The sequence below is a fragment of the Heliangelus exortis genome, chromosome 1 (genome assembly GCF_036169615.1).
Source record: "Heliangelus exortis chromosome 1, bHelExo1.hap1, whole genome shotgun sequence".
Taxonomy (NCBI): Eukaryota; Metazoa; Chordata; class Aves; order Apodiformes; family Trochilidae; genus Heliangelus; species Heliangelus exortis.
In genome coordinates, this window is record NC_092422.1 from 59,030,794 (window position 1) to 59,051,387 (window position 20,594).

A 20,594-nucleotide genomic window follows, 5' to 3' on the forward strand; every position below is an offset into this window, starting at 1 on the left:
TTGTTTTGTTTTTCCTCCTGATGTTGAACATTTATGCTTTTTCCTGTTTAGCGTGATGTCTTTTAGAGGTCGACTTTGCTGCTCTTTGCTCTTTTGCTGCTGTTCTTCCAGTTATATTTGCATTTCCTTGCCAGTCAGTTTGTGGCATATAGACAGAGGTACCTTGCAGTTTTCTGTATAGAGCCAGGTTGTTCCAGTTGCATGAATTAGCTCTGGCACAGCACTACAGGAAATGTTCATTTAATTAAAAACTAGAACAAAACATGTTGCCTGCTCTTCCCTTCAGATGTTTTAGATGCAAGACAGCTATTTGTATTCACAGAATTAAATTAATAACATAAGGCTGCTGAAGGCAGTCTAATCTAGCTTTACAAACAAACCAGGGCCAGCCTTGAAGTGCAGAGCTTTCGGTAGCTGAATTGTTCCTGTAGTATCTCCAGGGAACTTCCTAGACAGCCTGTTCCTGTGCTTTACCTTTCTCATTGAGAATTTTTTTCCCTCATGCCTGGTTGGAATTTGCTGTGCAGCAATTTGTGACTGTTGCCACTTCTCCTTTTGTTCTGTCCTCTGTCATCTCTGCAACTCTCCATTTGATAGTTGAAGGAATCTATTAGATTCCCACAAACACATACTTCATCCCACCTTAATCTTCTACAGGCTGAAAGTGCCAGGTTCCCTCAGCTTCTCCTTATATATCATATGCTCTAGTACCCTAGCCATAGTGGCATCTTTCTGCTGGACACTCTTCTGTTAATGCCTCTCTTGCCCCAAAACTGAACAGGATAGCGTAGGTACAGCTTAAAGAGTGCTGATGGGAAAGGGAATAATAACTTCATTTGTACTTATTTCTGCACTCTTCCAAATGCAGCTCAGAGTGCAGTTTGATAACATAGGATTGTACTTCTGGGCCACATTCAGCTTGTTGTCCACTTGATCCCCCAGATCCTTTTTCTGCACATCTCCTTCCAATCCAAGCTAGCCCTGACCTCTTCTTTTGCATGGAGTTACAGTGTTGCAAGCGCAAGATTTTTGTAGTTGTCTTTGTTATCTGCTTAAAAGTTTTTACATCATGGCAAATATTTTTAAGCACACCAGAAGAACAAAGTCAACCTTAAGTGCTGCTGACAAGCTGATTGATGTTCAGGGTGATGTGGGCAATACTGTTCCTTGCGAAGTTGTCCTAATGAGATACTGCTAGAAGTTGTTGTCTTAGGAAAAAATTAATAGCATCAAGCGTTAGAAATCATCATGGCTAGAGAGTATCTACTTGTGAATTCTTAAATGACCTAGCAATGGTACTTCTGTCCTTCTCACTCAGTGTATGTTCAGTACTAGAAGGTCAGAAAGTGACGTACCCTGCACCAGTTTTTGAAGGGCTCAGATAACTGCAGAGACTTCTGCTAGGCAAATCAGATGGGTACCTAAGAGAGAAGTGAATATGGATAAATGTGATAATGAGCAGGAATTAACAGAGCTTCTCTAGAGAGGAGGAAAGGAAAATTATGTCTTTCCAAAGTCATGCTTGGAAAGAGTCAACAACCATGTGGATAAGAGTTATCTAATCAGTGCGATGTCCTTGGAGTTCTTAAAAATTACAACAACCCCCCCTTGATTATCAAGGTGCTTAATCAGAAAAGAAACCAAAGTATTATAAATGGGACAGTCCTCCCATGGGTTAATAATTGGTGAAAACCAAATTAGATAAAATGAGGACCCCAAGTTAGCTTTTAGCACTCAAGAAAGATCTTGAAGTCATTCTAGATTATATTATGAAAATATGGTATCAATGTTTGGGGAAGAAGCAAACTGACTTTTGAGAATTATTTGCAAAGCAGCAGAGAGAGTATAATAAAAAGTGAGTAAGGAAAGGTGATCAATTAAATAAGGCATAACTTTGGAAGGCATTTACAACTCTTACTTTATACTGGAAAGCTAATTTTCAGGTAGCGGTGCTGTTTTCCTTCTAAGCACTGAGGAGGAGACAGAGGAGTTTAAAAAAAGCTGTTGAACTCCAGGAAGCTGACAGAAGATACACAAGCACTAATGTCATGGTGGTTTATATTGCTCTGCTGTGTTCTGCAGAGGAATGACACACACAAAACAGGGCATGACAGGAATGGGTGTACTTGAAAGAACAGGAAGGCATAACAGACTTAGGAACTAGATAAAAAAGTTGGTTAATAAGGAAAGTTGGTTAATAAGGGAAGAATGGCAGGCTACTGCATCCTATTAGAATTTAATTTTAAGTACTTACCTAATGCTTCTGTATTGGATAACAGGGAAAAACAAAGGAAGGAGAATGGGAATTGTGCCAAGTCCTTCTGCCTCTTTGGCTCCTCTAAAAGTGTTATGAGAGAAAGGACTACTAAACCTCCCACCTGACAACAAAATGACATGTTTCATCAAAATAAATGTCTTCAGTATTTTAAGACTTGTTTGTCCTATAATTCTTTTTCTGTAGTCAGTCTTTCTTGCCTATTTTGTTTGTTTTTTTGTTTTGTTGTTGGTTTTTTTTTTTTTTAACTATGACAAGAAGCATCAAATTACTAGAGGATACCTGGCTTGGTATTTTTATACTTCAATTTTTGTTTTACATGGTTCAAGACTTACCTATCAGTGGTGATTGTGGCTGACTAAGGAACAGGAAGAGAACAACTTTCCCTCCTGGGGTTGTATACTGTGTTGCATGTATTTTGCTCAAATATTGGATTTTTGAAGACTTTTGTTCTTAATTCCCTGCCCTTATCTGGGAGGGAGCACTGAGAGAAAAGTTAAGAATATTCTTTCAGAAAGATCTATGGTAACCAAATTTTATCTCCTGTAAACCAGCAGGCCTCAGAAAGGTATGTCCTATGCTGGAGCTGTAGTCATGTTTTCCAGGTGGTATGGCAAAATACTTTAGAAACCACAAAGTTTAGAGGTAGAAGAGGAGGGGATTATGAATACAAGAAATTAAAACATGTTCATACTAGATCACTGACCTCTAGGGTTACATAGGAGAGACTTGCAGAGTACATACCATGCATCTTTTGTTGTTTCAAATGTGTAAATGCTACATTTTTATTTACTCCATGCAGTTCAGAGCTAGTTTCTGTTAATACCCATTAGTAGTATAGATGAAACTGGAATTGCTGAAAAAATACAACCTGGCTGACCTGAAGGTATCTATTTGTATTTGTTTTAGGGGTTGTTTCTCTATTGGCTGTTCATCCTTCTACAGTAAATACGCTGGGAAAACAGCTCCTGCCAAAAACATTTGGACAGTCTAATGTCAACATTGCACAACAAGTGGTAAGGAGATATTTGCTGTGTTTGGTTGTTCTGTTTTGTGGAGCTTTTGTTTGGTTGTTTGTTGTTTTTGTTTTGTTTTGTTTTACTGCTTGCACATATTGTAAATCTGACTTAGAGCTTGACAGCTGGTATCACTTGTAATGGGCAAGTAGTTTTCTAACTATCTTTCTAGTTCTCTTTTCTAATTTTAATACAAATGGCTCTTTTACATGAAGAAATGAAAAGATGACTGTCAAAGTGGGTACTGGAATATTCGGGTGTCTTTCCCTTTTGCTATTCTTGCCAATTAAAATCAGTGAAGTCTCAGCTTTGAAATGTTCCATAGGGAAATGTAAATTGAGTCTAGTAGCACATTTTTATTGAGTTTGAAGTTAGGTGGAACAACACTGAAAACAGACCACATTTCTTAGCACTTAATTTAGAAATCTTTTTGTTTAAACACTTGTTGTGAGCTTCGTGTGAGGTTCATGAGATCAGAGGTTTCAAATAACTCAATACTTCATTGGGTAATACATAGGTTATGAGAAATCACTTTTAAAGTGATCAAAATTAAAATCTGGTGATCTGTAAAGAGTTGGTCTCAGTTCATCTTCTGGAAAGCAACTATAATATGTCAACATCTGAAATGGAATGTGTCCTAAATTTGGTTGTCTTGATGTAAAAGCAGTTCCATATCTACGTTTCCCAACTCTAAGCTCTAACTCTAGAGTGTAAAACACTCTAAGGAGTGTTTTACAACTGAGGCTGCCTGAATCAATATACTACACCACTTCAACTGTATGTAAGTCACAATGGTCTAGTCCCTCTGCATTAGGCAGTATATCTGTATAACTGTTTATTAACCATACTTTGCAGCTGTTCCCATGCCCAGATAGTTGCAATGGTATAAGTGTCCCTTTGAAGCAGGAAACAAAGAAAACAAAAATCCCCAAACCTCTGCATCCTCCCATGTTCTTAACTGAATTGCAGATTCAGTGTCACTGTTTTAAGTCTTGAGCTTCGTATAGGAAAGTGTGTGTATGCTTGAGTTAATGTTGAAAATGAAATGTTCTTTCAAGTAACTTATAATAAAATATTTTCTTTAAGTATGAGAATGAGGGGATAATAACAAAATCACATTAAAACTTCCATCAATGAGGAAATAATGTTTACAGTGTTTGTATACATATAAATTCATGTCTTCCATCACAAGTTGAAAATGATAAGTCTTTGTATGTATATGATGAATTTTACACTGTGACATTATAAAAGTACTATTAAGAAAAAATAACTACTTTTAATGGTGCTTTTGTTAGTATGACTAATGTGGGAAATTTACATTTAGTCATTTTGTTCATCTCTTTTTAATCTGAACATATTAGCATATTTGCATTGGCTGTTATGAGTACAAAGTAAGATACTTAGTTGTCTGTCGTTAAAGAAGAGGTGGAGGCTTTGTGTATATAAAGGGAGAAATTTGGGGTAAATTTCTGTCAGCTTTATGTTCTGAAGGGGATAGCAAGAACTATAAAAAATTACTCCTAGTACTCTGATACTTAAGAGGACAAAACTCTTCTAGCAGTGTGCAAAATGTTGTTGGGAAGCAGAGTGTGGGCTTGTGACCCTGCTCAACTTTCTTACCTTTGAGTGGTAAAATCAGGTTTTTAATACTTAAGTACTCCAATTTGGCTTTTGTCCTTTGTTCTGGTAGTCTGATTTGTTTTTCTTAATACTGTCCCCACATAAACTTTTCTATTAAATATAATGAAGTGGACTGTGTGGGCTGTCTTGGTGTTCTTCTCCCTTGCCCTGATGTTATTCATTCTTTGAGGAGCTGAACTGTAATCTTGTTATTTTTTTGAAATCAGGAAACTTAGAAAAAGAAGTGTCTGCTGTTTCTTTTTTTTTTACTTCTTCCACCCCCCTAGTCCCTGTGTTTTTTTCTGAATTCAGAGCTTTCATTTTAGGATGTTCCCAGTGACTCATTACTGCTTAACTCTTTTAATTCATGCTCTTTTCATTAAAAGTCATTTTTGTTTATGAACTTGTGAATTAATTTAGGGGCATTAACATTTCTATTAAGAAGCCAATAATACCAGAGCAATTCCTTAGAAGATTCTGAAACTCTTGACTATAGGGGCTTCCTTAATTGTGGTTCATGAAAGCACATAATTCTACCTAGTTTGCAGACTTTTCTGAGTCAAAATGGGAATACAGAGCAGGTTTTACATGTACTACAGACTTCACTTTTCCACTGTAGAAATGAGCCTCTGAATTTGTACACTCATCCATTTATTCCTTTGTACTGTTGAGTATTTCAAGACACAACTGAGTGCAGGGTTTGCTGCTGACAGTTTGTTTTTTTCCCAGCTGTAATTCCATCCCCTCCCCTGTACTGGCTTGGCTTTCATCTTACAACACAGTCATACAAATTCTAGATGGGGTACCTGGGGGATGGTGAATCTGTTTGTGAAGTTAGGAAGCTATGGAGTAGAGTGGGTCCTTCTAATTTTAGCCTTTGCCAGCAAGATGTTGAATCATTTCTTCCAGCCCTCCTTATTTTCTACCTAGGGGATAAAAGCTGACAAACAGCTTCCCTCTGTTCTTGGTATTGTCTGCATCACTTGAATTTTTACATCACCTGTCATTTTCACAGCCTTTTGAGACATTTTGTGAACAAGATCAGTCAATAGCAGAACTTACAGTATTTTTTTATCAGGGAGAAAGTGAGCTGTTTCACCTATGCCCCGTGCAAGTTTGGCATACCTCACCCTCATTCTGCTTCCCACAAGAAAATTTTTTATTTTGATAAGTGCTAGGGGAGATAGTTGCCTTTCCATAAGAATTAGAAATTCTTTAGGGGTGGAAGCAAGCTACTGGAAAGGGGAGAGAGAAGGACTTAAGATTTTACGGATGTCAAAAGTGCACATGACAAACTTGGGTGTTAACTACTTAAGAGAGGTAGCATAAAATTGAGAGACTATATGGAAGGAAGTGCTGCTGTTTGTCTTTGGAAGCAGCTGAAATTACAAACATGTAACAGTTACCAGAGTGTGTCTTGCACTCTGCATTTAAAGGTTGTTTGATTTGGTTCATTTTCACAGGCAAAAGTACTTCATGCTGGATTTTCAGATTTTCTATTTTATTCTTGTTGGGGCTAAATTATTGAAGCTAGCCTAAGGAAGAAATGTAAAATTTTGTTGGTTAGGCAGAATGTCACTGCAGGAAAATAGAGCAGCTTGTGGGTGGTTATGGTTTTAGGTTCATTTGATGTTTTTTGTCACTTTAGCTGCTGTAAGATTCAATCTGCTGTTCCACTGAGAAGTAAATGTACCCCAAGAAACTGTGTATGTTTCTATAAAGTAAAAGTATGTGCAGTGTAATTTTCTTTTTCTATATACATATCACCTAGCAAGTTATATTTATTTAAAAAAATCATCTGCAAAAGTGGGAGTTTGGCTTCAGCTAGTGTTCACAGATAAGGAAAGTGTGCCTCTGCTTGTATGAATGAATGTATGTATTATTCATGATGAAATCTTCAAGACCACTTACCTGTAAGCCTGATGACTGGAATCAGCTAAGTGCTTCCTCCTAACAGGTTTGGAATGAAATGGTTTTACCTGAATTGGTCTTGCTCACTGTAGTGATCAGATCAGAAAATCTGGCCCATACTTTTTCTCACCTCTAGCTTACTTGTGTTTTGATTTTGATTTTAGTTATAGAAACTGACCTCAGAGAAAAATGTTCTTTGCTTTCACTGATTTTCAGATCATCTTGTACCATATATTTATACTTGAACTGTCTGCAGCTTCTTTAAATGTAGTCTGATAGGAATTTCTTTCCCTTTTTGGTTTTTTTTTTGAGGATTTGAGTATGCTTTGATCTAAGTTGGTATAGAATATTATTAAGAAATCGAGGAAGCATGGAAATCTCATTTAAGTATGAGAAAACATAAAATGCTCTAACTATATAATTTGTAATCTGGAGGGTTTTGTTCTAGTGTTGATAAATGCAATGCATCTAATAACGTAGGTAGAAAAGCATTATGTTTGGATAATACAGCATCCAAATATCTTTGAATATTTATGATCATTTTCAAATGATTTTGTCTTTGTTCTAGGTTATTGGTACACCTCAGAGACCTTCAGCGCCAAATACTATCCTGGTAGGAAGTCCACATACACCTAACACACACTTTGTGTCACAGAACCAGACTGCAGATTCTTCACCATGGTCTGCTGGGTGAGCAAAATAAAAGTTCCAGTTAATTAATTTTCTGAGTTCATTGTGATGGAGTGTATACTCTTCAGGCTAGCAATGTGAGAAAAACAGTCTATTCACCTTTCCTTCAAGAACATCTCCACATGCAGGCTTACTGTACTAAAACCAGGCATAGTCACACAAGAATTAATACCTCCTCATGTGTGATTAAAAAAACCAAGAATGTTTTCTGTAAACACTGATGGATATTCAGATTATATCCATATAAAGGTTACTTACCTTTAGAGTATTAAGTTCCTGAAAGTACAGAGGAATTTGTCTGACTCAGATCAGGTTTTAATTTGGCATTTCTGTTTTTCTGGTTTGTTTCCAAACAATAAATCAAACAAACAAAAACAACAAACAAACAAAAAAAAAAAAACCACCACAAAACCACAGACATTTCAGATTTGAACAACTGTATCCTGAAGTATCATTTGAAATAAGAATTTAGTTCTTATGGGAAAAGATTTAGATGCAACAAATGCATTCTTTTGTGGTCTTTTCTCATGTAAGCTTGTTTTTAAGGGTCTTCAGTTATGTAATTGCTATAAAACTGAATTTTCATTGCCTTGTAAAACAAATAGATCTCTACTTTGGAATTACTCAGCAAGATGAGGTATAGAGAATTGAGAGGTTCTAATGCTAGTACTAATTTTGTTGATACTTAGATTTTATCCAAAGTTACAAGGAACTTTTAAGATGTATAGAAAGCTTTGTTATATTTCCAGCATCTGCTGTAACTTCAAAGCTTTTGTGGCAACTTCACATACTGTATAACTTTACATCTGTGTTTTAGTGATAGTGTAATGTTCACTGAGTTTAATCAGTCTCAGCCTGTTGAGTGATGATTAGATTTACGTAAAACAGTGTCCAGTCTTAATTTTTTGTGGTCAAATTAGGTGGGGTATTTAAATTTCAAAAACAAAACCCCAAAACCGAACGAACAAGTGAAACCCAAAGCAAACACCAAAAATATTATCTCCTGTAATTAACTTTTCATATTTTAGCATTTATCCTTCTATCCTTTCTTGTCTTGAAGATTGGAAGGCTTTACTTACTGACTTCCTCAAGGAGTATCCCTACTGTTAACTTTCTGTCTGTTACTGGAACTATTAGAGTTGCCAGAAGGATAAATTTGTACTGTGTTTCAGCATCAAGATATTAGAATTGTTAATTATTGTAAATTGTAGGGGGGAAAAATTATTGATAAAATAGTTGGGAAGGGGTTAGAAGCAGAATAAAAGGGAAGGCTTGGTTTTTGCAGCAGTGTGCCTGTATTTGAAAAAGAGACATTAAATATTCCAAAGTTCAAATCTTCTTAAAATATATATTATACATATATTTAGGAAGCGGAACAAAAAAGGAGAGAAGAATGGCAAGGGTTTACGTCATTTCTCTATGAAGGTTTGTGAGAAGGTACAAAGAAAAGGAACCACCTCATACAATGAGGTGGCAGACGAGTTGGTTGCAGAATTCAGTACCACTGATAATCACATTTCACCAAATGAATCAGTAAGTATATGGGAGGTCAATTGCATATGAACCAAATGGGGGAATAGAAATTTGTTTTTGAGACTTACGTATTTCTTTTTCTACTTTTAAATGCAACAGTTCAGATGTTACCCAAGTTTACTCCTTTACTGTAATACATTTGTTTTCATATATTTTGTCACAGATATGTTTTTGATTATTGCACTGTTTCTACAGCAGGCTTATGACCAGAAGAATATTAGACGACGTGTCTATGATGCCTTAAATGTCCTTATGGCCATGAACATTATCTCCAAGGAGAAGAAGGAAATCAAATGGATTGGTCTACCTACTAACTCGGCTCAGGAATGTCAGAATTTAGAGGTATATGTATTAGGAAATTCACAGTGGCTCAGTGTTTGAGTAAGTGTGTTCTGATGTAACATGTAGATGGGATCTTCTGAGGTAGCAAGGTAAAATAATGTGGTCCTGTTTGACTCTTTGACAGAACACACACTTAAAGTTTGCTTAAATATGTATTTTGGAATTCTTATGTGGTGAAAATACAGCTCTCACAGCTTTTTAGCTTATCAAATGATTCTGAGTGGAAGTTAAACTGAAAGATTTATATGTATTTCCAGCATGGAGGTCCTGTGTTGCTCAAGAGTCAAGAAGTATTTTTATCTCCAGATGCCAAACAAATAATACATCTATGATGACAGGTGTTGCATGTAAACCTACATATATGTGCGTCGCTCATATGTATTTCTGAAATTTATTTTGCACGAATATATAAGATATTTTGGGGTTTTTTTATTACTTCATGTCTTGGGTAAGAAGTAAAATGTTTTATACTGAAAGGCATTTGTAATTTCTGGCAGGGTTTCAGGGTTTGATTGTTGGTTGTTGTTTTAGTATGAGATTCGTGGGCTAATAAAATCACTGAGATTTGCTGAAATTTGCTTTATAAGAATAGAATTAGACTTTATTCTTAATAAGTCTAAATTCACTTCAGCAGGACTGAAATCAGTGTAGAAGCTGGAAAATTGGAAAGAAATGTTTTGGAATCTATCTGCAGAGGGCTAGTTCTATGGGGATTTTTGTTGAATACTGATAATTGATTGTTCAGTTAGTACAGAAATAACATAGTAGTTGCTAAGTAATAGTAATTGCTATCTGTATTAAGAAAATACAAGATACCTAATGAACCCATTTTTTTAAAATATTTGTCATCTTAGGGGAAAATTATTAGAGTAAGAGTTATAACAAAGGCATAAATAGTAGGGTGAGTGTGTGAGGTGAAGTGATTTGAAGATGATGATGCTTTGTGCTGAGAAGGGAACTGGCTATCTGGAGGAATTTTAAAAGTAGTTCTCTTTGGATGTGTCTCACAAGGTATAGTAATATTGGAGCAAAAGAAGAGTGTGACTCCTTCAGCTGGGTTTGATGCTGTGACTGTTGATGTCCTAAAGAAGGGTAGGATAATATTAGGGCTGAAGTAAAAAAAGGCAACTTAGAATGTAATAATGCACAGTGAAGGTTCATGCATTTAAGATGAGAACAATGACAGAGTACCAAAATCAGAAGTTGTTAACTGAATGTTGCAAGAGGAGGAAATAGTTGTTGAGGTACAAGTGTAATATAGTGTTTGAAAATAATATTCTTCTGTTTAATAGCCCTCAATTTTTCTCCACAAATTTTTACTTCATACAAAGTTTGCTTTTAACATTGAGGTTTTTTGTGGCAGTGAGTTTCAGATGCATTAGATGCTTCTTAGGAAATGTTTTGAACATACTATGTATAGTTGATATCGTCTGACTTATTTTTTAATAATTTTTAAAATCTACTTTTGTTGGAAGTGGTGGGTACTCAGTCATTCCTTATTGACTTTCTCCATCCTACTGATTTTTTTTTTAGATAACTTACCTGTTCTCCCCCATTATTTCATTCTCCTTTCTGTAGAGTCCTATTCTACCTACTCCCTGGTATGGAATCTGTTCTGTACCACTGATAATCCTGATTCCTCTTTTGAGTGGTCTTTTTGAAATACCAACACCCAACCTATAGAATTCAAAGTAGATGGGTTTATACACTGATGTAATGATAATTTCTGTTCTGTTATCAGTTTCTTGCTTAGCAATTCATATTTTTGGCTGTTGCAGTGTACTGATCTGATGGTTTTGTAGATACTGCAATTTGCGATCTCTACTGAATGTAATTTTATTTCTAAAATTCACATTAATGAGGTTGTACTTTCTCACATCTACCACATCAGGTTTTGAGCTAATCACTCAGTGTTACAACACTCCAAGGGTGCTTTGTGTCAGGCTTTCTTTTTATGCCAGGTAGCCCAGCATTGTCAGCAGATTCTGTCCCCTTACTATTTATCCCCTTACTATTTATTCTACGTATTCTGATCCTCTGTAATCTTAATAGCAGTCTGTAAGTCCTTGAGGGAATCTGGTCAGCTTCCTCCACTGGGAAAGCACTTTATTTCCTACCATTTTATCTGTAATATTTTATGTTATTATTTAGTAAGTATTTAGTACTGTAGGGCCTTAGTCTTTAGTTCCACAGCAACTTCATTTCTTTAAGCATCTTTGAAGGATCTTCTCCAGTACCTCCAATATCAGCAGACTACATCAAGTGGATCATTCTGGTCTAAATGCTCTTTGCCTTCTTGAAAGAGTTTGGATAATTCTTTGAGGCATATCTTCTGTTTGCAAAGATATTTTTACCTTCTTCCAGATATATTGTACTTCATTATCCAGTGTTCTAATTCTGGTCTTGTAGCTTCCATCAGTACTACTTAACGTGAATTTTGATCATTAGATCTTTAAATTACCTACAGAACCTTAAAAGATTATGTGTCCTACCTGCAATGCTGGGATACTGAACTGATTTTAGGGGGAAAAGATACCGATTAAAGAAGTATTTATTATTAACAAATCCCTTCTCTATCTTAAGGTGGAGAAACAGAGAAGACTTGAAAGAATAAAGCAAAAACAGTCTCAACTACAAGAACTCATTCTACAGGTACAGTCAAGGTACTCTTGTCTATAGGGCAAGGTAACATATCTGTATGCCTCTTGTTTTATCCCACTGAGGGGGGATAGGCATATGCAGTTTTGATTCAGTCTAATTAATAGACTTCTAATTCATGCAATTTTAATGGTAGTTTGGCTGGGACCATGCTGTTGGCCATTACCAATGGGGAAGCTAGAAACCTTCCATGAGTTAGGATGAACTCTGCAGTTTGAAGTGTGTTTAAACAGAATTTCTGCTAACAGTAGCTGTGCTACTGTGTCCTCTGAGTTTTCCAATTCAGTTCTGTAATCTAGAGTGAGTCTGTAGATAAAATTGTGTCTGAAGAGTCACTGGTCCTAGTTGAGTAATTCAACATCTGATGTCAGATGTTCAAATCCCAAGCATTAACTTTTTTTTGGAATATTATGTCAGTAAAAATAGAGCATTAATCAAACAACTGTTCTGGTGGAGTGCAGTAGCTAGGTTGGAATAGTAAACAGAGGGGAATTAGCATGCTGTGTGAAAATCCCCTTTTCCAGTCATGGTTATAACTTCATTCCATCAAGGATCTGTCCTGGTACAGTTACTGGAATGTGCATTTTTTTTCTCAGTTAAGTTTTACCATGTTGTATTTTCACTGTTACCATTGGTGTCTCTTCTTGCATCTTAACATGCAGGAATATGGTGAACACTCTTTGTCCTTTTCTGCACTTGCTTGCTGCAACCATTGCTGGTTTTCTTTATCTGAGAGGTGTTTTTTCATTAACAGAATGGTGAAGTTTTAATTCATACTTTGTATCACTGTTGCTTTTTCTAGCAAATTGCCTTTAAGAACCTTGTTCAGCGAAACCGTCAAGCAGAACAACAGGCAAATCGACCCCCACCTTCCAATTCTGTCATCCACTTACCATTTATCATTGTGAACACCAGCAAGAAAACAGTGATTGACTGCAGTATTTCAAATGACAAGTGAGTTAACAGATTTTTCTGTCTGGCTTTTGGTACAACTTTGAAGTCCATGCTGAAGTGTTCATCTGGATTTGTTAAGAATGAAATCTAAATACATGTACTCTTCAAGTAAATTTGTAGATTGAGAGCATGCATTTCAGTTGAGTAAAACTTACTAATTTTGAGGAGAAACAGTTTAATAGAGCTTTTTAATAAACAGAATAATTGTGGTTACGCTTTTAAGTTCTTTAAGACTTACTTTGCTTCTAACATCTTACATATTAAGACAACTCTGTCTGACATAAGTTTGATGTCATGCTTCAAGAAGTGTTTACCTCTAGTTTAGCATGATGAAATACACCCAGCAGAATTTTGAGTGGATTTTGCTTTCATAAATGCTGCTCTGTACTTATGGTTGAAAAAGTTAGGGCTTTCATCTGAAAAGAAGCTGAATGTAGATGTGGTTTCTACTTGGACTATTAGCTTATTAGAAGAGCTTAAAAACATTTTTAAAAACTACGCAGTAGCCAGAGGAATGGTATTAAAGAAAAAATAATAAAACATGCAAAATACTTAATTAAAACTCAGTATTTGTTTAGCTAGCCTGTTAAAAATTTATATAATGTGTGTTATTGCAGGTTTAGTTGCTTGTATTGAGTCACTAACACTGTGTGTTAAACTGTTAAGATGCTGCAATTCCTGAAACTGGCAAGGTAGTTGAAACTTGAAAGTTAGCTGAAGTAATTGAAGCTAATTGAGACATTTTTCCTTTCCAGGTTTGAATATCTATTTAATTTTGACAATACTTTTGAAATTCATGATGATATAGAAGTACTAAAACGCATGGGAATGGCTTGTGGGCTAGAATCTGGAAGCTGTTCAGCAGAGGACCTAAAAATTGCAAGGAGTTTGGTTCCTAAAGCTCTGGAACCATATGTGACAGGTTAGTTACTCCAAAAAGAGTCGTTTTGTTTTCTTCTTTAATATGGGTCTCAAGTTGAAAACACGAAAATATCCAAGATCAGTTAATTTCCACTTACTTGGAGTGAAGTTTTCTAACCAGTTCTACAATAAGTATGCTTGGTAGTGTAACTTAGGAACGAAAGAACGGAGGTTCATAGAGAATAGGCTGTTGCTCTTTCCAGAAAAACATTTTGCATTATACCAGACAAGTAGATCTTTGTAGTGTGTGAGTTGATTCACCTGCAAAGGCAGGTTGTAAAGTGCCAGACATGGTCCTAGCTTCGTTTTGTATTGTTTTTGTTTTCATTATGTTAAGAATGCTGAAGCCATCTGACTTGCTCACTTCACTAGAATGGCTTTTATTGCATTTTGAAATTCTGCTGTTGCATTAACTGCTTGTTTTTTAATTATGGTATTTTGGATACAGTACATCAATATATTTTGGTGTTTTCATTGCAAGACTTACTTTCTGGATTTTAAAAGCATTAAGAATTTCAACTGAATTAGATGAGTGTATTTTGAAGTATTGTTGACATCTATATTGCTTCTCTTACAGAAATGGCTCAGGGATCAATCAGCAGTGTATATGTCACATCTTCATCAGGTTCTGCATCAAATGGCACAAGATTTTCAGCCAGGTGAGGTGAAATTATCAGTTATTTTTTAAAGTCTGTGATCATCAAAGAAATTAATCTGGGATTAGGTGCTTCATGAAACAAGTTCTAATTAAATGTGATGTGAATACGTGTTTAAGGTTATGCTCAGACATCAATGAGTATCTAAGTTTTGGTATACTAGTTTCCCAAGCTCTTCCACTTGCAATCCCTTCACCCAGTCTGGATTGATACTGGGGACTGCAATACAGTAGAAAACCTACAAGATTTTTGTTTGTTGCTTTGGGGTTTTTGGGTTTTTTGTTTGTTTTTTACTAGAAAAGCTTAATGAATAAAAAAAATCAGAACTAAAAATGCAGCACGTGTAGCAGTGTTTGCCCTGAAATAAGAAGGAACTAGGGGAAAGCTATTAAATTCTCTATTTTATAGTGCTTTTGAAAGACACTTGTCTCTCTGCAAGCATCCAGTGCTGCATAAAAATATTAAAAGGGCTTAGTTAGCCTTTAGACTAAATATTCTTTACAGGAAACCTGGAAAACACACTTCTAAGACATTTGTGAAAGGATTTCATCTTTATCTTGAACATAAGGGATAAAACATAGTAAGAACAATTTCAAAATGACTTGACTGTTTCTGCTTTTGAGAAACAGTTTTGACTTAAATTAGAGCTAGAGTTGAGGTGGCAGATACATTACAAGACAAGAGGGCACGGTCTCAAGTTGTGCCAGGGGAGGTTTAGGTTGGACATTAGAAAGAATTTCTTTACGGAGAGGGTGATCAGGCATTGGAATGGGCTGCCCAGGGAAGTGGTGGATTCTCCGTCCCTGGAGATATTTAAAAAGAGACTGGATGTGGCACTCAGTGCCATGGTCTGGTAACTGCAGCAGTAGTGGATCAAGGGTTGGACTTGATGATCTCTGAGGTCCCTTCCAACCCAGCCAATTCTATGATTCTATGATTAAAGGAACAGAATCGATACATGATTGTATTTAAGACCACAGTAAAATAGAAAAAAACTGTTAAACAATGCCAACTGGCTTTTTAGTTATTTATTTATTTATTTTAATTTCTTTTTCTGCAGTGACTTTTCTAATGGTGGAGATGGGATGTTGGCTACAAGTTCAAATGGATCTCAGTACAGTGGCTCCAGAGTTGAAACACCAGTTTCTTATGTTGGAGATGACGATGACGACGACGACGATTTTAATGAAAATGATGATGACGACTGATGCCCTTTGCTTGTAGACTATTTTTTGTTAAAATTCAGCAAGCTTCAGGAATAAATTGTTCTAGGGAGAAGTGTCTCAAATTACTTTGCCCCATCCCTCGAGGAGAATATTGGTAAGCAGTTCTGAGTTTAGAAATTGCACCTCTGATAAGCAAGCAAGGATTGTTTTATGTAGGATATTTTTAAATGTGGTGTGGATGTGTGTTTTTGATACCAGTGTGTTAATGCAGAGCCTTTATTTACTCTTGTTTTAGGGGTTTTGGTTTGTTGGCTGTTTTTTTGTTTGGGTTTTTTTTTTTATTTGAAGGAAAATGGATTTTGCCCCAAATGTTCTTGCGAAGTTTGCTAAAGAAAATGTAGACACATCATTGAGAAATAAAATACTGTCCTTCTGTGGAAAATGAATACACTGAATGGCAATTTATTTGGAGTGTATTTTGATTATGCCACTTTTTGAGGGATAGTGAGCTAATGTAGTAGTGTTTTTTTGTTAATCACGCAGTGTCCAAAGAACCAAACAAGAAAGATACGTCCTACTTTTTTACATGTTAAATTCCAGAAACGTTGTTGTGAACTTATTTTCCCTTAAATTATATCTAACATTATGATTCCATCGAGTTTATATACTTTTCACTGTATGTTGGGACATACGAATTACAAAGTTTTAGGCAAATGTTTACTGCCAGTTGGTGCAGCTATATAAAATGTCTTGAAGGTTTGGAATGATTTATTGCTTATGGTAAAATTTGCCTGATTTCTTACAGGCAGACTTTGGAAACTTTTTATTATATAGTTGTTTACATACTTATAAGTCTATCATATAAAGACATGTACTGAAACAAATGTTTGTATTTGTTTCATAAGCATCTTCCTGTAATCTATTATAAAGTTGAAATTAAATATAGAGAATGTTTTAAGTTTTTTAACTCAAAATTTGTCAATCATTTTTAATAGTTCATTTTTATAAAAGGAATTTCAGGGCAGGTGGTAGTCTTTTTAAATTTATTCACAAACAATTAACTGCACAAATACTGTCAGCTGCCTATTCTAAGACAGTAGTCTTTTTATTGAAACACAAATAAACTTTTCTGTAATATTTTATGGAATATAAAGAGACTATAATTGTTTGACTTGTTTAACCTTGGCACTGTTAGTTTTTATTAATAAAACGCGCATGGGCATTTTTAACAAGCTCTGTGGTTTTTCTAATTTTAGGATTATGTTAGAACATTGCACTTCCTCTCGTCTCAAGACCTAGAATTAACTCTCCCAGGATGCTGCATCTGCACTACAGAGGGCAAAGATTTTTATATTTTGATTTAGTAATTTTTCCTTATAGTTCTCAGTGACTTCTGATGTAAAAAGCAGTATCTTACCATGTATGGTCTCTTCTTTCACATCCCCTGTTGCTCCTTAGAGTGTCAGGCCCCTCTTCATGCTTCAGCTTCTGTGTTTGAAATCCTATGCTTACTGTCTTACCTTTTCATCCCATACTCCTCAGTCCTGGCTTTCTTCCACACAGTCCCATGTCCTCAAAACAGTTCTTTATCTGCTTTTCATATACTTCCACCTTAAACCTTTTTGTTAGATCCAGTCCTCAGCTCTCACCCGAAAGCACAAGTTATTGAACTGACTTGGCTGCTCTGCAGGCTGCTGTCAGGATTTGATGCTTTCACAAACTCCAGGGCACTGCTGCAAAGGCAGCTAACACTGTAAATAACAGCTCTGTGGTCAGGGCTCCTGGATGTACTTGCATCCTGTGACAGATAGGAAGAATGCTACATGTTTTTTCTCTGAGGGATTTTGCCTTGACAGATCTGTGGTAAGGGGATGGGGGTGCTTACTACAGAGCAGTTGGTACCCAGTGAACATTTTCTAATTGAATTGTCTTACTGTAATATGAGTGAACCAAACAAATTACTTAATTTTGTGGGAAAACACAAGGGAGGTGGTGATTGAATGCAGTCATTCTTTGTAGTGCTAATGCTAGAAGCAAGGTTCTTGCTGCAGTTGAGTCAGCTGATTCAAATTATCTTTGCTGTTGAATATCATATTTATCTGCACAGTGCTGTGCAGAGGAGGATGAGGAAAGGCAACAACCGACACGCACGGGTGTTTCCAGTGCTTGGGTACATGGGTAGTGCTTCCCTGGCATGATGATGATGGTGGTTGCCACCTCTCTTGCAAGTGGAGAGCTGCTGTCCCCTAAGAGCCATTCAGAAGTACATCAGCACTAACAAGTGAAACATTAAGCAGAGGAAATCATGGTTATTGATTCGCAGCTTTTCTGTGATAAAGGCAGAATGTCCTGATGTGGCAAAGAATAAGGGAGACTGGTGTTAATAAAAAAATGACCAGTGTAATATCTTCACAAGTGGTTTTTTTTATGTTCTGCTTACAGCATTTTTGTTATTTTTTTTGAATGTTTTGAACAGGTTGAAATCCAAACTTAGGCTCAAAGATTTATCTTGCAGCACACCACTGTACACATCAAGGTACATACGGGTAGATACTGTAATGATACAAGCCTATCAGGAGGGCTGGACAGAGCAGAATGGAAGGTTTTCTGCACTGTAGCATGTTAAAAGACAGCAAAGTTGCAGACAGAACCTTTGGACAAAGTTCATGATCTTGTATGTAAACTTGAGAAAATTCGTTCAAGTATGTGCATAACATTCAGCTTTAAGCTTAACTTCCTTAAAGGAAACCCTGATGACCACTTTATGCTAGGTAGTGAGTGGGTATCTTAATTTCTGATGCTGATACTTAATGAACCTTGAAATGGTAAATTATACAGACTAAAATAATGGTAGAGTGCTAGTCTCCAAACCAATGTGAGGAATTCCTGTCCAGATGTGGTCTATATCAGCCCTGAGCCCCATGGAAAAACTGTTGAAGGAAACAGCTGGAAGAAAATGAAAAGCATGGAAGTTTAATTATTAATGACAAAGTAAAGATAGATCCTATCAAATGCAAATCAGAGGAGATAGCAACTCCTTAGCAAGGTTGGATCTATTTCAGCATCTTGAAGACTTCTCCGTTTCATTGCATTCTGATTTTAAATATATTTTACAGTATCAACAGACTGTATGTTAAGGGATTATGAACAGTTTACTGCTGAACCAAAAATGGTTTTTGTGGTTTTCACTGACTGAACAGCTGCATCAAGATTGTACTTATGTTTAACATTTCCAGTAGCCGAGAAGAAAACCAAATTTAAAAGGAATCATAAGTTTCACTGGTTAGAAAAGGAGTAAATTGATGAAAAGGTCAGGTTATTGGGGATTGTTTGGTAAGCAGGGCATACAAAAAAAAAAAAAACGTTATGGTTTAAGTACAATTTTGAACAAGGGTTACACATAAAGAAACATTAGTGATGTTGTCCCAAGCATCTACTAACAGAGTAGTGAGAACTTAAAGAGGGAATTCTCTGCCCAATTTCTAGTTTTAACTTCTAGTGGGAAGTGCCACGTATCTGTTGTTGCCACTCTGGTATCAAGAAAAAGACATTGAATGAGAAGAAAAGTGACCTGTCATCCCCAGTGAGGGAGTTTTGCAGATTAAATTGAGGAAAGGAAAAGGACACGTGTTTGTTCATGCACAATTTTTAAAAAATGTTAAACAAGAGAGCACATATATAAAGCATAACCTGTTTCCTGCAAGCATTACAGATGCAGCTGTTATTCTCCATCCAACTAGACGAAGTAGCACATGGTTAGACAGCTTTATTTGCTGCAGAATCAATCACTGACTAAGTTTTACTACAGGTAGGAAATTTACACGAAATGAGTGGAATTCCCAAGTGCAATAGCAATGACATCATGTGAGACCATGAAGCAAAGTTTTAGTTATTAATATATAGTACTTTGCAATTTTGAAGGCTAGAGGACAGACATTTTGATCTTGCTGTAGTCTCATATTTATAGCACACAAAAAATCTTAAGCATCAAGGAGCCTGTATAGAGTGGCTTTCTGCACTCTTAGTTTTTCTTCATAATTTTTTGTAAGTCATTAGGATTTTACATGTTGATTATTGTCTTTATCACTCATAGGAATATTCTTAAGAATAGATGGTGTCAAGTCATCTCAAAGCAGCTGAGCTATTCCTGCCTTCTGCACTGACCCTTGAGACTTCTATGTAACGTCTTTAAGGGATGAGTGGAAACAAAAATTTATGGAATATGAAGAATTGTGTAGTCAATGACACTACTTTCATGGCATGTTGTTACCTTTCCTTTACTTTTTCTCCCAACTAAGCCCTAAGTAGCACAGCTGATAGGGAAAAGGGCAGGCAGCCTGGCACTGACAGCCCCCCAGATGTCTCCTGGTAATGCCTCCTGATCCCTCTGCTGTTCAGAGACACAGGATAACTCCCTGCTCTGTCCTACATGATCCAACAACATCTCACCAAATTCGGGAGTTTGTTTTCACTTGTATTTAATTCTTTAGTATGCTGCTTCAGTTTCCTAACCAAAAAATCCATGCATAGCCTGACAGGCTTTTTCCCATTTGTATTGTTTTGTTTAATCGAGTATCTCAAATGTTGCATGGGAATTTATGTATATTGGGTAAATTTATGTATATTGTGTGTGTATATATGTCTCAAGGAACTGGAGGTTTGCAGCAAGAATGTTTAAAAGTGATAAATGAGGCCAGTTCTAAACTTGAAAGGAAAACTACTGAATTCATTAACAACACACTTTGTGCTAATGGCTTCTTTGTGCATGTTATTAATCATCATCACTTTGTATATAAAGCTGTTCTCTGCAACACTTGTATACTAAAAAAGCTGTGACTGTACCACAGCATGA

General features: G+C 36.1%; 1 protein-coding gene across 4 annotated transcripts in view; it reads left to right on the forward strand.

Moving 5' to 3' along the window:
- TFDP1 (transcription factor Dp-1) overlaps nucleotides 1–16,974 on the forward strand; it is a 37,839-nt gene extending 20,865 nt beyond the window's left edge. For 2 of the 4 annotated variants that reach the window (XM_071744196.1, XM_071744187.1), the window contains exons 4-12: nucleotides 3,185–3,291; nucleotides 7,391–7,512; nucleotides 8,880–9,045; nucleotides 9,241–9,387; nucleotides 11,971–12,039; nucleotides 12,848–12,999; nucleotides 13,755–13,921; nucleotides 14,498–14,579; nucleotides 15,637–16,974. In XM_071744196.1, the coding sequence (XP_071600297.1) occupies nucleotides 3,185–3,291; nucleotides 7,391–7,512; nucleotides 8,880–9,045; nucleotides 9,241–9,387; nucleotides 11,971–12,039; nucleotides 12,848–12,999; nucleotides 13,755–13,921; nucleotides 14,498–14,579; nucleotides 15,637–15,784 (1,160 nt within the window). In that variant the 3' untranslated portion in view covers nucleotides 15,785–16,974. The remainder of the gene's footprint in view (nucleotides 1–3,184; nucleotides 3,292–7,390; nucleotides 7,513–8,879; nucleotides 9,046–9,240; nucleotides 9,388–11,970; nucleotides 12,040–12,847; nucleotides 13,000–13,754; nucleotides 13,922–14,497; nucleotides 14,580–15,636) is intronic. The other 2 variants (XM_071744213.1, XM_071744204.1) reach the window with 1 other exon arrangement.
- Nucleotides 16,975–20,594: the final 3,620 nt, after the last annotated feature.